This window comes from Cyprinus carpio, chromosome A9 (genome assembly GCF_018340385.1).
Source record: "Cyprinus carpio isolate SPL01 chromosome A9, ASM1834038v1, whole genome shotgun sequence".
Taxonomy (NCBI): domain Eukaryota; kingdom Metazoa; phylum Chordata; class Actinopteri; order Cypriniformes; family Cyprinidae; genus Cyprinus; species Cyprinus carpio.
Genome location: NC_056580.1, coordinates 23,064,054 through 23,082,215, shown reverse-complemented (window position 1 = coordinate 23,082,215; position 18,162 = coordinate 23,064,054). Strand labels below are relative to the sequence as shown.

The 18,162-nt window shown below is 37.6% G+C and overlaps 1 protein-coding gene across 1 annotated transcript in view; it reads right to left on the bottom strand.

The window, feature by feature from the left end:
• Positions 1–1,117: 1,117 nt before the first annotated feature.
• The window catches only part of LOC109095785 (striated muscle preferentially expressed protein kinase-like), a 77,331-nt gene continuing 60,286 nt past the window's right edge, over positions 1,118–18,162 (bottom strand). The window contains exons 23-42 of the mRNA XM_042764456.1: positions 17,883–18,083; positions 17,024–17,081; positions 16,714–16,791; positions 16,435–16,607; positions 16,297–16,323; positions 15,987–16,139; positions 15,813–15,855; positions 15,546–15,614; positions 12,831–15,453; positions 12,584–12,733; positions 12,264–12,380; positions 10,659–10,780; positions 8,994–9,132; positions 8,504–8,668; positions 7,372–8,197; positions 6,293–6,532; positions 5,825–6,048; positions 5,541–5,616; positions 5,196–5,345; positions 1,118–3,957 (exon numbers count right to left, since the gene is read on the bottom strand). Coding sequence (XP_042620390.1) covers positions 3,711–3,957; positions 5,196–5,345; positions 5,541–5,616; positions 5,825–6,048; positions 6,293–6,532; positions 7,372–8,197; positions 8,504–8,668; positions 8,994–9,132; positions 10,659–10,780; positions 12,264–12,380; positions 12,584–12,733; positions 12,831–15,453; positions 15,546–15,614; positions 15,813–15,855; positions 15,987–16,139; positions 16,297–16,323; positions 16,435–16,607; positions 16,714–16,791; positions 17,024–17,081; positions 17,883–18,083 — 5,881 coding nt within the window. The 3' untranslated portion in view covers positions 1,118–3,710. The remainder of the gene's footprint in view (positions 3,958–5,195; positions 5,346–5,540; positions 5,617–5,824; positions 6,049–6,292; positions 6,533–7,371; positions 8,198–8,503; positions 8,669–8,993; positions 9,133–10,658; positions 10,781–12,263; positions 12,381–12,583; positions 12,734–12,830; positions 15,454–15,545; positions 15,615–15,812; positions 15,856–15,986; positions 16,140–16,296; positions 16,324–16,434; positions 16,608–16,713; positions 16,792–17,023; positions 17,082–17,882; positions 18,084–18,162) is intronic.

Sequence of the window (18,162 nt, the reverse complement as noted above, 5' to 3'; positions counted from 1 at the left end):
GGAATCACTGTTTGCAGTCCAGTGAAGACAAAGGCCATGATTTGAAGTGTATAAACCACGAGACAAGAGGACCCGTGTCTCTGTTTGTCTGTTTAACTGCTCAGAGGATGTTACACTTCCCTGAGTCTGCTGGTTAAGTTTATTTGATGGTGAGAAAAGTATTAGTGCCTCAGTGTGATTGATAATCTGGGAGAGGTTACTGGGCAAAATAAAACCCTACTTCCTTTGTGATTTAGGAGGTCAATATAAGACATTATAGACACCGTATATTTGCTCTGGTCATCCAAGATGGCTTCACACACAACCAGGGCCTCAACATCAGGATCCTCAAAAACATTGGTACTTGGGTCCATCCTTCAGCTGCTTTCCAGTCTTTGAATGGGTCTGCGTTGAACTGCACTGCCCTCCAGCAGAACCACATCTTTCAGTTCCTTCAGACACATGTTGGAGAGCCCTTTATGTTGCAGCCTTTTCCTCGATTTAGACAGACAATGGTGCACATTCATACAGACGACAAATCAAAGGTCAGCTGTCACATTCAGCTGAAGCACACAGCATTAAAAAGAGCTCCATCTATATGTGACTGTGACTCACAGCACTCTCGCTATGAAGCTGGACGTGGAGAGCTGCCTCTTGGACTTGAGTGTCATTCATGGTCAAAGTGCGTCCTGGATGTGGTGCAGATTTTGGAATGATTGATGATGATTTTAGGATATGACCATTTAATCCTAAATAGTCTGATGCTGAACAAAATTAATTATTACCCAACCTGGAGAACTTTCTTGAGGTTTAAATGATGCTGCTGCCAGCTGTCCTCATATTATGCCTGAGTTTTATAAATACAGCTCCATAGAGAGTCTTCTAGTTTGATATTGGGTGGAGGAGCTCTTTAAATACCAAAGCATTGATCTTTGAGATGACATACTGAGAATGATGCACGTGTGTATATAGTCAACCTGCAATGAGGTGATGGTGTCAGATTCTGAACATAAATGGTCCCAAATAAAAGAGTGCTGACTGATTGTATTTGTATGTTCTGAAGTCTGGTAATGACATTTAGACCATCAGATGCACTTTTAGAGACACTAAATGACTGATAATAATAAATTCAAGTCTGTTTAGTATTGCTGACAGCTGATTTTATTCATGAAAAGTCATGTTTTCGACATATACACACTTCATTCTACTGTAAAACATTCATGTTATCTCCACTTTGTCACTGTTTTAGTGCAACATAATTCATTCCAGAAAAGCTTGATTTAGTTTCACATTAAAGGGTTGCTCAGCATGACTGAAAGAGTAGTGAACACACACACACACACATAAATAAAATAATATAAAACCTTATTCACAACAACATACTGAGTCTTTATATTGCGATTCCATTTCTTCTCAGTTTTAGTTCTCACATCATAACATATTTGAAACCAGAAGCTTGATCAAATTTGTTAAAACAAATAATAATCAAATTGGATCAAAGAACAAACCTAATCTTAGCATTTATTCAAAGTGATGGAAAACAGAAGAGAGTTTACACTGAACCTCATAGTAAGTACTGCAATAAACACTAAGAATACAGATATTTTTAATCAAGCCAATATTTGTGTGTGATAGAAGGTCAAAGGTGAACACTTGCTGTCTGTGGGCAGATGAGGACACAACAGGACATACTGCGGCGTTCCCACACCTTTTGACCAATTGATTTCCGTGTCTGTTCCTGTTGTTTGTGATCACTTAATAAGGAATTGTAAAAAATAATTTTATTGGAAATTGAACTCACAGAGCAATTTATAGGCAATGAAATATATTCAAACCGAGTATAATTAATAAATTGCACATTCACTATAGAAAAGTCCAATTTATATTCTCTAGGTTTTCCATGACTGTGGGACCATGATACTATTTTCATTTCTCTCACATTGCCTAGCAGCTTGTAAGTTTGTTTTTCTGTATTGTGAATATGATTTATATATATATATATATATATATATATATATCCACAATTTTTTTTTTTTTTTTTTTTTGTGGATGTGAAACTCAATTGTCCATTAGATGAATTAACAACTAAACAAAAACTAACAAATAAAAAGAATACAAGAAGCATTGACTCTGTGAGTATGTTCAGCAAACAGGATGCAAACTGTTCAAAAATAAATCCAAATAATACTATGTAATTAATTTAACAATGTCTCTAATAAAATCAAATCAAGATCAACACCTGTTCATAGTCTTCGAATCAAATCCGCTTTTTGCATTCATAACATTTTTAAACACAAATCAACGTGTAAATGGAGATAAGTTGAAGAACTCTGATCAGTCATTAAAAATCTCAGATTTTTGTGGACAATATATTTAATATATTATATAAATAAATCTTAATATAGTTAATATTTTATATAATTGAGCAAAGATTATGATTTTATGATTATGATCATGATAAAAACCTTCAAATAACATACTTAAGAAACAATTTAAATGCAGCAGCTAACATGTTTTACAACATATTCTAGTCCATTCAGAAAAAAAAATGGCACTTTTCTGAGACATTTCCATTCTATCCATTGAACAATAGGTATTTCAACCTATTGCGTGAATCTCTGCATGAGGACAATTAGCGCTAGAGTACAGAATTGAGTTCACTCTGAAATTTGGCTGTTATACCATTCTTTTGCATTCACAGGGACTGAGTTTTCTCCTAAAACCATACGCTATGAAGAGGAATTTGTACCGATGCATGCGTATGCTACTGTATGCACTGAAATCTGCAATATATAATCCATTCCTGGTGTTAAACACAAACACCGCAACATGTCAAAAGATGAGTTTGTTAGGTGTCAGGGAAAGCCAAACCATATGAGCTTCAGTGCACTGGGAATTCTTGCAAAAAGTCACTCCCTAAAGCTGTGAGGCCCTTCAATATTACAATAAAATCAATCCACTTTAGTTTAGGTCAGAACACTTTAGTAAAAGACAAAAAGCATCTTGTCTGACGGCACTAGAGTAAGAACTAAAGTGCTCAACACGAGTTCAGTCAATAGTTTTCATATATACTGATAATCACTACAGTATAACAACTAGCAGTAATACAAGTATTACTTATGCCATAAAAACTATAAAGATATACACCATTTTCCACAAATCTCAAGGCCCTGGTTCACAATTGGAAGACACCACAAAAAAATACACATTGACATGACATTTTTTGCGTCAAGTGATGGACTAGATCGCTGTCTTCTTTATTTTTTTATATGAAATATAGTCACTCTTCTCAACCACGATGGGTCCAAAGTTCCCGACCATTAGCTAGAGATCCAATGCTAAAATTGGTTTGTCAAAAAGTCATAAGAAAAAAATTGTTGGACAGGAGAGCTTAAAGTAAGGGCATCATCCTGGACAAAAACACAACTGCACTGTGCATGCTGGCTAACGGAGGTAAATGCTCTGAAATCCATTACGCTTTTGGACAAGAGGTTTTGTATGTGTGGGTGTGTGTGTGTGTTTCTTGTCTCAGAACTGACCCCAGGTGTTGAGGCCAAAAGATCCTGTGCTTGATATTCTAACACAAACCATATATTAGCTGGCCCCCTAAGGGCCCACCAAGGGCAGCTTAGAGGTGTGGGATGTCCTGAGGCTGTGTCTCTCTCTGTCCTTATCCTGGAGAACCCCGGAGCCGTCTTGTCATCTCTCTGGAGGACGTCCTGTGCTTGAGCTCACTGAGGGATGGGTGCTGCAGGGGTGCTCGGTGTTGAGGGGGTAGTTGGGGTTTGTGGAGTGCTCTGGTAGGAACGTAGAAGGACTTTGTGCTTTGTTGCCACCTCGGCCCTGACCTGCTGCTGCTGCTCCAGGAACTCCTTGAGGCGTGTGGTGGTAAATGTGAGAGTCTGTCTCCGGAGTCTCATTAGATAAGCGTCCTGCAGCCAGGAGTTGTTAAAGCAGTCCTTAATGGTAGGACGGGCCCTGAAACACATCGTGCATACAAGAATCAGTTAACATGTTGCAGTTAACAAGACACTTAGCTTGGCCCATACTGAAAACTAGATGACTGAAATGTGAACGGTGCCACAAACATCACACCAAACAGAATAATTATAATGGACAAATAATAAATTTTAAAATAGAATTATAATCTAATCTAATTGATCAAAATCATTCATAAATTACCATAATTCTCAACGATGATTCTAATTAGATCCTAATTACTGTTGTAAAACAATTTCTCACTTTATTCATAATTTTTTTTGCATTATATATACTTTATAATATTAATAAATTTAGAAAATACCATAATTCTCAATTGTCATTCTAATTAGAAATGACCTACTGTTATGAATTATTAAAAATATATATATATTTTATAAAACTTTTTTTGTTTTTTGTTTATTATAATCAGTATAAAAAAGTATTCTATTCTATGATGCATAAATACTTAAAATGCTTATAAATATTTAAATAATATGCATTATTATAATGAAAGTGAAAATTCTGGCATATATATATATATATATATATATATATATATATATATATATATATATATATATATATATATATATATAATATATATACCCACACACATACAAAGCATTTAAAATATTAAAGGGATTTAGAAACCAACATAATTCTTAATCATGATTCTGATCAGATCCTCAGTTGCAATTATAGATTATTTTTAACTTTTTTCAATAAAACTATGGTGGTATAATGTTTGTTTTAATTAAAATCAGTATAATATAGTACAACCAACACTACTATGGATTCATGTATAAATACATTTATAATATTAAAATATATGAAATGACCATCATTATCAATGTTGATTCGAATTAGAGCCTCACTCACTGTTAATTTGTGTTAATTATGTTAATGTTAACTGTTAATAATTTTTCACTTTATTTAATAAAACATAGTGATATAGTTTTTTTTTTTTTTTTTTTTTTTTTTTAAATAAAAAAATAGTATAAAAAAGTGTGACCAACTCTACTATGGTGTATAAATAATTTAAAATGTAAATAATATGTATTTTTGTGCATTGCTATAATGAAAATGAGATTTTCTTTCCATTATGTTTATTAGAAAAAAAATGCCTTCCTTTCAATTTTAGAAGAAATGTGACCCAGACATGACAGGTGCCTTGAAAGGTTTCTTGAGATTTACCCCAATGAATATTTTTAAAGCACTATTTCTTTTAAACTCACCAAGGGTAGCTGCACAGGATCTTCTTGAGGAACAGAGAGGCACTTTGGGACACATTTTGGTAGAGCTTACTGAGGTCAAACTTGGCCGCCTGAATTCTGGCCTCTGTCTCAGCAGGGTCATTCTCAGTGAACGGCAGTCTACTGCTGAGCCTGAATGGTGTACGGCATGACAAAAGCTTCGAGTTACACACTAGAATAGCATTCATGTCAAACATAATCATAAGCACTGACAGCTCACAAGCTCCAGAGAGCTTCTGGAATGTCAAGACAAAACACAAGAGACAAAACACAAATTGTAACAATACAAATTCTCCCGCTGACAGAGATGCAGTGGACAGCACTCACATGATATAAGTCAATACGCCAATGCTCCAGATGTCAGCCGGTGGACCCACCACATCTCCTTTCAACATCTCAGGAGCTTTCAGTCATCAGCAGAGATTAAAACATATTAGGAAGTGTGAAGAAATGCACAATTACTTACAATAAATACAGGAATAGGAATAGGAATAGGAATATAACAAAAGAACTCAAATTCAATGTTTTACTTAAAAAGCTCTGACATTTTTTAGATTAGCAAGAAAACGTAAGAAAAAATATTTGAAACAATATTTTAAAAACTGTCTTACACATGTAATCCAGTGTTCCAATGGGTGGTGAGAACTGCTTCAGGAACAGTGGATTGAAGGTCTGTGCACTACCAAAATCAATTATCTTAACCACATTCATGTAAGTTACAATGATATTGTCTGGTTTGATATCCAGATGCAGGATTCTCCTGCTGTGCAGGTAGTCCAGACCCTGAAGTATCTGTACGATATACGCCACCACGTCATCCTCTGAGTATCGGAACCTAGAAAGCGAGATAAAAAATAAGAACATCACAACCAGAGGTATACTTCATAAACTTCATGCTGGTGGAGAAACATTTAATATTCTGTCACTCATACAAAAGAAGATTTAGGCTGCTGTCACTTTAAGACCTCATGCACAGATCTACCACACTGTTACTTGCCAAGACAGGCATTTTGACATAATTTTGCATTCATTTGGCCTTTTTATGTGCATTAAGGCACAGGAAATAATAAAATTCTGACCTGTCAATCAGACTATAGAGCAGCTCTTTCCCTGAGCAGCACTCAGAGATGAGCACCAGGTAGCGTGGGGTGACGTAGGCCTCATGCAGAGCCATGACCTTCTCATGATGGAGAGACTTCAGTATGTCGTACTCCTGTAACACGGCCTGCTTGCTCTCAGGCTCATACGGCACAATCTTGGCCATGTACAGGTTACCAGTGGCATTTTCCCGACACTCTCTGATCACACCAAAACGACCTCTGTGGTGAAGAAAATACAAGGGGATGATTTTATTTGCTTTAAAAGTATTTATATTTCCTATCTAATTAAATATCACTTGGTTTGATATTCTGTAATATTGTTAAAAAAATATAAATACATTTTTAAATGTTTAAAAGTGTCACTGTATAAAAGAAGAAGTACAAAGTGTTTATCCACCCTTCGGTAATGCGTTTTCTTGCTTAGCTTCCCAGGACTACCATTTGTGAACCCCCATAAAAAAAATAATAATAATAAAAAAAAAATATTACAAATTAAAAATAAAATATGCATGTCTGAAAATAAAGTAAAAAATAAATCATAAAAATAAATAAATTAAATAAGCACACAAATAAATAAAAATATAAAAATAATAAAATATTCATGCCTGTAACTAAAATATATCTAAATAAAAGTAACAAAAATAATAAATAAACCAAACAAACTAAATAAAAATAAATAAATAAATACAACTATAAGAATAATAAATAACATTTAAAAATATGAATGTCTGAAAATAAAAATAAAATAATAAAAACAAACTAATAAAATAAATAAATATGCATGTATGAAAACAATGGACATAAAATAAAACTCTCAACAACTTTGAACAGTAATTACATAAAAAGCTGATTTACATGATGATAGACTGTAACCAATTTAAAAATATATTATTCTAGCTAAGCGTTTATCATGTTATGATATATGGATTTCAGCTACTTTTGTATTTGATGTTGTTTTGATTTTATTATTTGACGCTGATTTGATAAACAGCCATAAAAATGTTCTTTTGAGACACTGGTACAAAGTAATATAAAAGTGATCAGTCACTGCACTTTACCTTGCTTTCTCATCCATGAATGTGTACGGTTTCTGTGGGACTCCCTGCCTTAGTGTCGAGTCTCCAGGTTTTCCTATAGGGGTCCTGCGTCCTGTAGGAGTGATGTGTCCAGAAGGAGTGGCTCTTCCACTTGGAGTCGAACGATTGGGTGTGCCAGTACCCTCCCCTACAGGACTCAGACTTGTAACTAACACCACCGGTGGTGACAGGGCAGGAGAAGGTGTCTTTGGGGTGACTGGGGTCACATGTGCTGTGGTGGTGGCCGGGACATACATAGGCACTGAGGAGATAGGCTTGCCGATAGCAGGCGGAGGGGAGACTAGAGGCGGCGGGGACACCGGAGGGGTTTGAGGAGGTGGGGACACCACATTGACTGGGGTCTGAGGTTTGGGCAGAACGACAGGTGGAGAGGGTTTGGCAGGAGGAGGTTGAGCCACAGGGGGTGCTGGGGAGGGTTTGGCAGGAGGAGGTTGAGCCACAGGGGATGCTGGGGAGGGTTTGGCCATAGTGATGTTGAGAGTAGTCTTAGCTTTAGCTGAGGTAGGAGCACTAGGGGATGGAGTTCGGATATCAGGCACAGTACGATGACTCGGGGGAAGGGTGGCAGGGGAAGGTGTCGTAGCTGATGCAGGTGCAGAAGGTGGAGACACAGGCTTTGCCGGCTGCACTGTAGAGGGCGCTGAAGTCACCGGTGGTGCTGCAGCCTGTTTAATGGCAGCAGGCTTCATTGCAGGTAAAGTCATGGTGGATGTTACCACTGTAGGCGCAGGAGCCGGGGCTGACAAAAGTGTCTTGACAACAACTGTTCCACTGGACTTTTGGGGTGCTGTAGAAATAACTTTGAATTTGAAAAATGAAGATGACTAGATGCATAAGTTCTATTCAAATTTATATTACATTAGTGGCTACAAACTATTTTTAATTTATTTTATGCTTGTGACATGCCATTTGTTTTCAAAAAAAAAAAAAAAAAAAAAAAAACATGAAAAATGTTAAAACAAAAAAAAAAAACAACAACCCAAAAGTCATTAAATATTATCACACCTGCAGCAAAAATAAACATGATTTTGTTTAGTAAATTATTGGCTGCTGACAGCATGAAACAGATGAAAACCACAAAACTTTTGTGCACCTGTTGAGTCCAGGACAACTTTTTCAGACAGATTACTGTAAGGTCCCTGGCCAGCCTTGTTCACACAGGCCACTCTGAACCTGTATGCAGCTCCAGTTGGAAGGTCCGTGACATTGTAGTAACAGTCAGCCACACCTGTGGCTACTATCAGCCAGTTAGTCTCACCTACAAAAATACATATTATATTGTTACTTGTAAAGAATAAGAATTGTTTGCAAAACCTATGCTTTCCAGAAGAGGGCAGTAGAGCAGAAGGAAAAGATAACCGTTTTTCCTCTACATTCCCCTTCCCAGCGGTGTTGTTTTTTTGTTTTGTTTTTTTGTTTGTTTTTTACATATGGACAAAACTAATAGCAAGAAAATCTAGGCAATTTAGGAAAATCAACATGTTACAGTATTACCATTATAAAAAAATAAAATTAAAATTAAAATGAGAATGCAGCAATATACTTCATCAAAGTAAGATAAACAATGAATGCTATTAACTAACCCTCTGTCTTCCTTTCCAGAGAGTAGGTGCATGGTGCCATGGTGTCTGAGGGCCTCCATACCACCAGAGCAGTGTTTTTATACTTCTGAGGAACCTCAGGAGTCCCAGGACTATTAGGCAGACCTGCAAAAGAAAATATATATATATATATATTTTTTTTTTTTTTTTAATTAATACCTTTATTCAGCAACCACATATTAAACTTGTTAAAAAACGACAGTAAAGAAATTTTGAATGTTGCAAAAAATTCCATTTGAAATATATTTGTTTTGAACTTTCTATCCATCCAAGTCTCCTGAAATATATTAAGCAGCTAGAGTGATTTCAAAATTGAAAATAATAGGTCTTAATTGTCAAAACAGCATATTAGAATGATTTTTGAAGGATCATGTGTCACTGAAAATTGGAGTTATGGCTGCAGAAAATTCAGCTTTGCCATCACAAGAATAAATGACACTTTAAAACATATTCAAATATATATTATATTATATTAAATTGTAATAATATTCCACAATTTTACTAAGAGACTTCTTTCAAAAACTGAAAAATCTTACCGTCCAAAAACCCTAAAAAGTTAAGTGTATGTTATTGACTTTAGTGCAAATTTCTTAGAAACTGGATTGACAAACATGCTTTTTTTTAGCTGATTAAACATTTTCGAGCTGAACATAACTAGAAAAAATATATATTTGCTAAAGAAAGTCTGAATTTCCACATTTTTCATTGACTGTGGGAAACATAAAGGTAAAGGGATATTATAATAGCCACATTCCAGACATGTAAAAATAAATATATAATTAAAATAGACTAAAACTGTCTCAGGTAAGGCAGCTACATGATATTTGCACCTCTGCTAGCAAGTCACCTTTCCATATTAATCAGCTTTGTGAAGCACAAAAAGGAGTGAATAATTTATGGCCTGCTATTCTAGGAGAAAATAGCTTTGCACAATGATAAGCAGTGCATTAGCCTGTTCATGATGTTAGAAAGCCAATGGCATTTCTGTTCTCAAGGCTAAAATAGCTCCTTCCTGAGTCTAGCTGTAAGCTACAGTATGCATTGACACTTTAACTTTTCTTTCACTGTGTCCCACTTTCATCTCTGTTCTAGCCTTCACTTTTCTGAGAAATTCTGGAATGCTACTGTACATTGTAGCACTTCCCTTATTTTCTTAAGCACAGAAAGTGCTTTTCTGCAACAAAATGACCATTTCTCATTCATTTTCAATAAGAGCTTGGCAATGCAATATGCCCAGTGACTAATCGAGTTTGAGAATGATGCATTCAAGTGATGCATAAAATCGGATGCATAACCATGTCAGAAATTGTCAGTATTTGAAATTGAGTTTGACTAGTGTATTGATATTCATTCTTCTTCATTATATGATCTATTTTGCATTGCTGCATTTTATACACAACTAATGTCCCTAGCAGAATATTAAGTTGCTTTGGATAAATTAATAAAAATGTTTATTGTTAAATTAATAAGTCTCAATGTGTCCCTAACTTTGCAATTTTCCTTCTCTGCTTTGTTTTATTAATCTATTTCTCATTTACCAATCTATTCCCTTTCCTTTATCAGACTTTCAGTTCCTCATTTGCTTCTGGTCTCAAACTTACGAGCAAGATACAATAAACAACACACTTATACATTTACAATTTAATTTGAAGCCACACATTCATAAAGGCCTGCATCCTTCTTGGTGGTCTTCATAATCATCAGCAGCTGTCTCCCGTCAGGGCAGGATATCATGTTCATCCTTGGGTCAATTTCAAGTGGCTTCTTATCTGAGATTACACAAAGTTGAAAAGCAAAATTGTTCATTGGGAACTTTAACTTTTTCCAAAATCATAATCTCAAAGTCACAACCTGTTGTACTCTAATGTTAACCTTGACATTTAGGTGAAAAGAGATCTTTCTATGTATAGCCAAAAAAAAAAAAAAACAGGTTTGGTTGTGTCAGCACAAAGACTATTAATGCATCTAGAATTATTAGTTGAGTGCAGCACAGATACTTTTAAAGGATAATTTAAAGAAATAATAATAATTTAGGATCCTATATGCATGATCACAAACAATGTTATTGTAATACTGCTGTATAATAACTGTTACCTGTCCTGTTTTCCTACATACTATAGCTGTGCTAACTCCACATCTCTTATTTCACTCTCAAATTCAATATAAAACAATTTAAACATAAATAATTTAATGTCCGTTTATCTAATATTATCATTTGTGTTAAGCCTATTTTACCCTATTGTGTTAACCCTATCAAGGTTTATTTTGTGATAACGACCAGCAGACTGTAGATTATCCCCTATATGAATATAAATAACAATCAATGTAAAGGACAATATGCCAAGAAATATATGCATTTAAACAGATAGTTTACCCAAAAATGAAAATTTGATGTTTATCTGCTTACCCCCAGGGCATCCAAGATGTAGATGACTTTGTTTCTTCAGTAGAACACAAATTATGATTTTTAACTCCAGCCTTTGCAGTCTCTCAGCCGTATAATGGACCACTGACACCCCTAATTGAGATTGTAGATAGAGTGTCAATGGTCCATTTGAGAGATAGGTGGTGGTAATGCACTTATAAGTCTGCGATCCACCATAAAGCAAGATAATGGCTCAGGCACCTGCTGCTGTAAATGTGTGTTCACAAGAGTTCTAACAGTTTGGACATTGCGTGAATCAGAGGTAAAAAACTATATAAATACCGTTCAGTTTCTTGCACAGATCGATCGTTTTGTGTCTTTACACATCAATTTATCGTCACGAGCCCCAGGGTTTAATTTGGATTTGTCTGTGCATGTTTTTCTTTCTCTCACAGATTTTGTTACCATTGCCATGCATTATACAGCTGAGAGACTGCAACTGCTGGAGTTAAAAATCATAATTTCTGTTCTACTGAAGAAACAAAGTTACCTACATCTTGGATGCTCCAGGGGTAAGTAGATAAACATAAAATTTTCATTTTTGGGTGAACTATCCCTTTAATCATTTTTCTTAAACTCTCAAAGTACTACATTTCGGCTATAAAGACGGTATAATGTGAAAGACTGAAAGACCTAATTTCTACAGATAAAAAGAACATGAAGCCAATAGAGTGAATAAAATCTCTACAGCACTGAGATAATACACTTATACTTATTGCAAAGTTATTTTATATTCAGTATATTCAGTTAAGGATATTGCACTCAATTTAGGGCAGATAATATTATCTTTAGTCTCATAGAAGTTTAAATTACAGTTTGAATCAGACCTTTCATCCATGAGATGCGTGGGTGAGGACTGGCAGCAGGGAGGCAGCTGAGAGTGACGGGATCTCCCTCCAAGAGAACGTGGTCCCTTAGTTTGATATGGAACACAGGGGGGAAGTCTAATTGTTGAGAGAATCAGTGAAAAGATTAGTGAGACAGGCACTATAATTTATCTCCCACAGCTGTGCCAAAGCAAGTCCATATGCATAATTGATTCATTGATGACATACGTAATTCTTTATAACAAAATTGGAAGTAATCAAACAGACGTCTCCTTTTGTGCACAAGTTACTGTGTAATGCGTAAATGAAATGTGCAATACCAGATGTTAGACGTGTGTACTGGCGAGAGCGGAGAGAGCCATTCTCCCTGGCAATGGAAGCTGGGATGTCTGGTTGGGAAACAGTTTTGTCTCTTTTTCCCATTGTCAACCCCCAGCGGTCCCATCGTGATCTGCGCTCAATTTCTGCACCTGGAAAATAGATTATGGCCTTTCAATAGCAGATTATGGCCTTTCAATAGCATGAAGGAATTATCAAATTAAAAGCATTGACCAAAAAATAACATACTTTTAACAGCTGATTCTGACTGGATGCTTGACATGGAATCGAGAGATTCTGATGAGGTCCCTTTCCCTGATTGGGCAGCCAGCTGATTCTGTGGAACACCCATTCTCTTCAGACTGCTACCCTCTGAGGTGGAACGCCGCATTTTTGTAAATATAGGTGTCCTCTTCTCCATCTTGCTTTCATTGTCATCTTTCCTTTCCTCAGAGTGGCTCCTAATTCTTGTTGATAGGCTTGCCATGGTACTGCCAATCTTCTTGCGCATGGCAAGGATCGGTGACTCTGAGGGTGCTTTGGACTCAGGCTCTGGGGGAGGCTCAGGACCTCCATCCAACCTCACCATCTCAATCTCTTTCTTTTCTTGGGATCCCCTCCTTCCCAGTGCCCAGGACAGACGACGCCTTGGTGCTGAAGCTTCCTCCTCTTTGAGCTTCACTTCCTGCCTCTCTACTGATGGGGTTCTTTTCAAGCGCATTGAGAGTCTCCTCATGAACCCAGGGTCCTTCTCCGCCTCACGAAGATCCTGAACTGACTTGGACTTCTCCTCCAATCTCCTTGGTACAAATTCTAAAGGTGCGCCAATTGGCCCTGGGCGATACATTTCTTCTGCAGTTTCTGGAGCAACAGTGGAAGGCTTTTCTTCAGTCTTCTGGAATGAGAAGCGTTTAAGACTACGAGTTAGAGAGGACTCACGCTTCTTGAAGCGAGCTTCAAAGACCTCCTCAGATGCAAGGTCCTGAATGTTGCATCCAGGAGACGGTTCTCGCTTAGGGGAGGCACGAGTGGGAGTCTTAGGAGGACTTGTCTCTTTAGGAGGATGTTCTGTTGAGGCAACCCGAGAAAAGACTGCAGGATGTTCAGTGGTTTGGAGAAGGTCTGGTTTGGATGAAGAAGTTGACAAAAGGGTTGGTTCAGAGATGTGTCTGGAAATGGGTGCATATACTGGAACTGATGGTGGGGTGGATGTTGTTGTAGGTACAGGAACAGGAACAGGATCAGGTTGGCTAGATGCCTGGACCGATGGTACCATAATAGTCTGCATGATACTGGCATATGCAGACACCCTACCATCTGGGAGCACTGTATGTGCAGGGAGTGATGGAGTCACATAGGTTGAGACAACACTCTGGGGACTGGGAGCGGGGGCAGCTATTGGGGTCACTATGATGGAGCTGGTGGAAAGGGTGATCTCTGGAGACTTTGTTGATGCCTTTACATCATCCTCAACTTCTTTAACATCAATCTCTGGAGCAAGAGGCTTCACTTCTTTCTCTGGTTCTTTATCCTCTCTTTCCTCCTCATCCTTAATTGTTTCCTCTGCTATGGGGGTTTTCAGCTTAATTTCATCTACTTTTTCAGACTCTTCACTGAGCTCCTCTAACTTGCTCTGAACATTCTCTTGTGCATCCGTTTCCCAAGATTTCTGATCAACACTTCTGGATTCATCTGCATTAGTCTTTGGCACAACAATGACTTCTTCTGATTTATTGTCCTTGTAGACTGCTGACTCTTTTTCCTCGATTTTCTCTTCCTCATGTCTCTCTGGATCTGGCGTATGAATTTTTAGGGTGACAGGGTGAGAATCCTTCACTGGCTCTGTGAGAGAAGACATAGATACAGCTTCCTGCAGTCGTCTCTCTTCTATTTGTGCAAGTGGGATCTCTAGAGGTGCTCCCATCCGTCGATGCAGGGGCATGGGCTCTGAATCACCCTGGCTGAAGGAAGCACTCTTTCGGAGTATCTTTGTCTTTGGGATGTCATCCCTAGGAGACTCGCTGGATGCTGCTTTAACAAGTGGAGGGTTACTAAGGCGAGACCCCCGCACATAGCGCTTCTCATCCCCCATACCTAATGTCTCCAGCAATGGGCCTCGTAATCCACTCATCTTGTTGTCTACAGAGCCACCCCTGAGAAGTCTCTGCCTCATCAGTTCCAATTTCAGGGCATAGTCTTCCTGGCTCAGCTTTGCAGCTCCTGGACTTGGGCTTCTCCTTGGAAGCTCCATAGATACTGACTTTTGTAGAATTCTACTTCCATCTGTAGAGTTTTCTTCTGTGCCCTCCTCTGGTTTGATGTGAAGCTGTAGGGCACTGTCAGCCGAGCTCCCTCTGCGTAACTCTCCTCTGCGACGTGCTCCATCAGGCTCATCTGACTCCATGCTTGAACCTCTGCGCATTGGTCTCTTTGCCTGTTCAGCTCTTTTGGCCAGTTCTGATGGTTCTTCATCAGATGAGCCTTTTTCATCTTCTTGTGTTGACCTCTTCCTGGCTCTAGCCCTAGCAGCTCCATCTCCACCCTCTCTCTCTGATGTCTCCACTTCCATAGGCTCTGACTTCTGATGGCTTGAAGCAGGCTTCTCAGCATTTCCATTTGGTCTACCTGTCATTTCATCATCTCCTACAATTTCAGTCAGTGACATTCTAGAACCTGAGAATTCCATGTTTATGGGCATTGGGATAAAAGGCAGCTCATCAATGTCTTCATCCGAATCGGAAGACGATGAAGGTGGTGGTGAGCCTTGTTTCAGATGTCGTGGAACAGCAATGGAAATATGGTTGGAGAAGTCATCCAGTAACTCGGGTATAGACCTCATCACCATCTTAGATTTATAGCTGATAAGAGACCGCTAAAAGAGATAGGTGAGCATTGTTACAATGACAGTCTCAAATAATCTATAATGTTTTAAACACTGAACAAAGGCCACTAATATAATCTTACCTGCCATTTTCTTCTGGACAAAAACTTTTTGAGTGAATCTGTGGTGATGCTCTTACCCTTATTCAGGGTCTAAAAGAATGAAATATGTATTTTAACAATGACAGTAAATAACGGTTTCCATCACAGTTATAGTGAAGAAATACTTTGATCTGAAATGTTTAAAACCTAAATTAACTGGCAGATATGTTGTATTAATTTAAATAACACATTTGGATAGCAATGGGTCTAAAGGAGTATTTCGTCTTTACTCCTCTACTCTGTTGTTACCTTGAACCAAGGGTGCCGAAGACATTCATTAGCATTGGGTCTCCTGCAGATAAAACAACATTAAACAAATTGCCAGTTAACACAAAGTGCGCTTAGCAGTAGAAATAATTTTCTCGACAATAAATTATCAACAGGACTGCGGTGCAGCAGATAAGCACCCTAGATTTCACTTACAATCTATCAGCCACCAACAGTTTGATGACAAATCCCTTAGCTTCATGGCAGAGGTCGGTAAACATGCTCTCTTCAAAAGCCACATTATAGTTCCTGATGTTGAAAACAGAACTGCGGTCGTTTTCTCCGGCGAAAGGAGAAACTCCAGTGAGACTGCAAAACAGAGTTGTTGATAAAGTCTAACTGAAGATACTGGAATTAGTGATGAACATATGTATATTTTTATGCTATACAATTGCAGAACACAACTTTAAAAAAAAAACGAACATAATATAATATAATACAATCATATACATTAAAATAATCCTACCACAAGTATGTTAGAACTCCAACAGGCCTGTAAGAAAAAAAAAGTTGAATTGTGAGACACTAATGTATTCATGATACTAGAGGCTGCATACAGATTTGTTCAAGAGCTGTTTTGTGATGGAGGGACCAGGTGCGTTACCAGATGTCCGTTGCCTTGGAGACGGGTGTCTGGTTAACAATCTCTGGGGCAACAAATTCTGGAGTGCCATATTTGCAGTACTGTGCCTCATCAGGCGTGAACTTTACAGCATTTCCAAAATCACATATGCGGATCTGATCACTACTAGGGTCTGCCATGAGGATATTATCAGGCTGAGTGGAAAAAAAGAAGAGTCTAGTCAACATATCAGTTCCTTACCGTGATTATTGCTTACTTGTGGAAGTAAATGGTAATGACAGCAAATTACATAACATTTACCTTTATATCTAGATGAAGTATGTCCTGCTGATGAAGATAGCTAATACCCTCCAACAGCTGCCTCACGCTGGATCGGATCTGCAGTAAACAATTCAGACAGTATAGGGACACGTCACTTTTGCTAGTCCTGTCCCTACAGAAATTCTCTGAGTAAATCCGAAAAGAATCCATTCCTTATCCTCTAGATAACTACAGGATGCAAAGACAAATGGCCCACGACAAGCCAGATGTGACAAACCATAACAGAATAGTCTGTTCAAAAATTTGAAACTTTTCTGGTCACTTTGAAAGATCAAACTGCTTCACCCACCTCTGACTCCATTACTGTTGATTTCTTTGTAAGCCTTTCGAGAAGCTCCTCGTGACATCTTTACACATTGTCAAGGACAATCACAGTGATGGGGCAAAGCTTGTGATCCACTCATCCTCACTACAACATGTGAGAGGAAGTGTGATTGTGCCAGATTGGATGTGAGATAGTGTATTCAGCAGGGTCCAAAAATCTGTCTACAAGTGAAAATGCAACTATTTTACATACCAGTTCTATTTAATACAATTTTCATCACAAATTATATTATAATAATAATAATAGTATAAGTTCATCTGTCTTAGTATTTGTTTTGTTTTTCTTTTGCAACCTAAAAGTAGAGCAAAACCTTAATATCTCTTATTCATTTTATAAACTTTGCTTTTGTTTTCAGTTTTTTAAAAGCCTAACATTTACTGCTCAAACTTGATTTGAATTTTCAATGTGGACTCAAGACTTTTAGACTCCACTGTGATTGTATCAAGATATGTGCATGTTTTATGTAAGTATCCTTTCTTTGCGTGCCTTCCCAAGAGACTCTGACCTGAAGGACACATATGCCAACTATTTGTGACAGTCAAAGCACAGATGGACCGAAGCAATACACACCGGAACGATTCTAAGGCAGATGACTAAGGCAGGTGTGAATATATAGGGTACAGATTACAAAAGCAGCTGTAGCAACTCTCAGTGCAGAAGGGCACTACTCTTCTGTACGTCTGACTCACAATGAACTACAAGATAATAGTTCATCATGACAAACTTTGAATGTCACAGAGTTCAAAATAAAAACTTCATTTAATTAAACTTGCTTTTATAGTCGCTGATCCCTAAAGCTCTCAGAGATGTAAACAAAGGATACAGCTCTGTAATGATGATGACAGCATTCTTCTTTTCAAAGGCATCATGAAAGTAGAGGATCCTCTCATGGTCTAGATGAGACAGTGTGTTCAGCTCTCTCAGAGCGGAGGCCTTCCGTTTAGCCCGAGCAGAAATGAACTTGGCTGCATATTCAATCTTTCCTGCCTTCTGTATTACTCGTTTTACATATGAAAACGCCCCTCTAAGGAAAGAACATTTCTCATCAAAGCATAGAAAATAAGAATTTTTGTTTGGGAAAAAGGTGAAAAAAAAAGGTTATA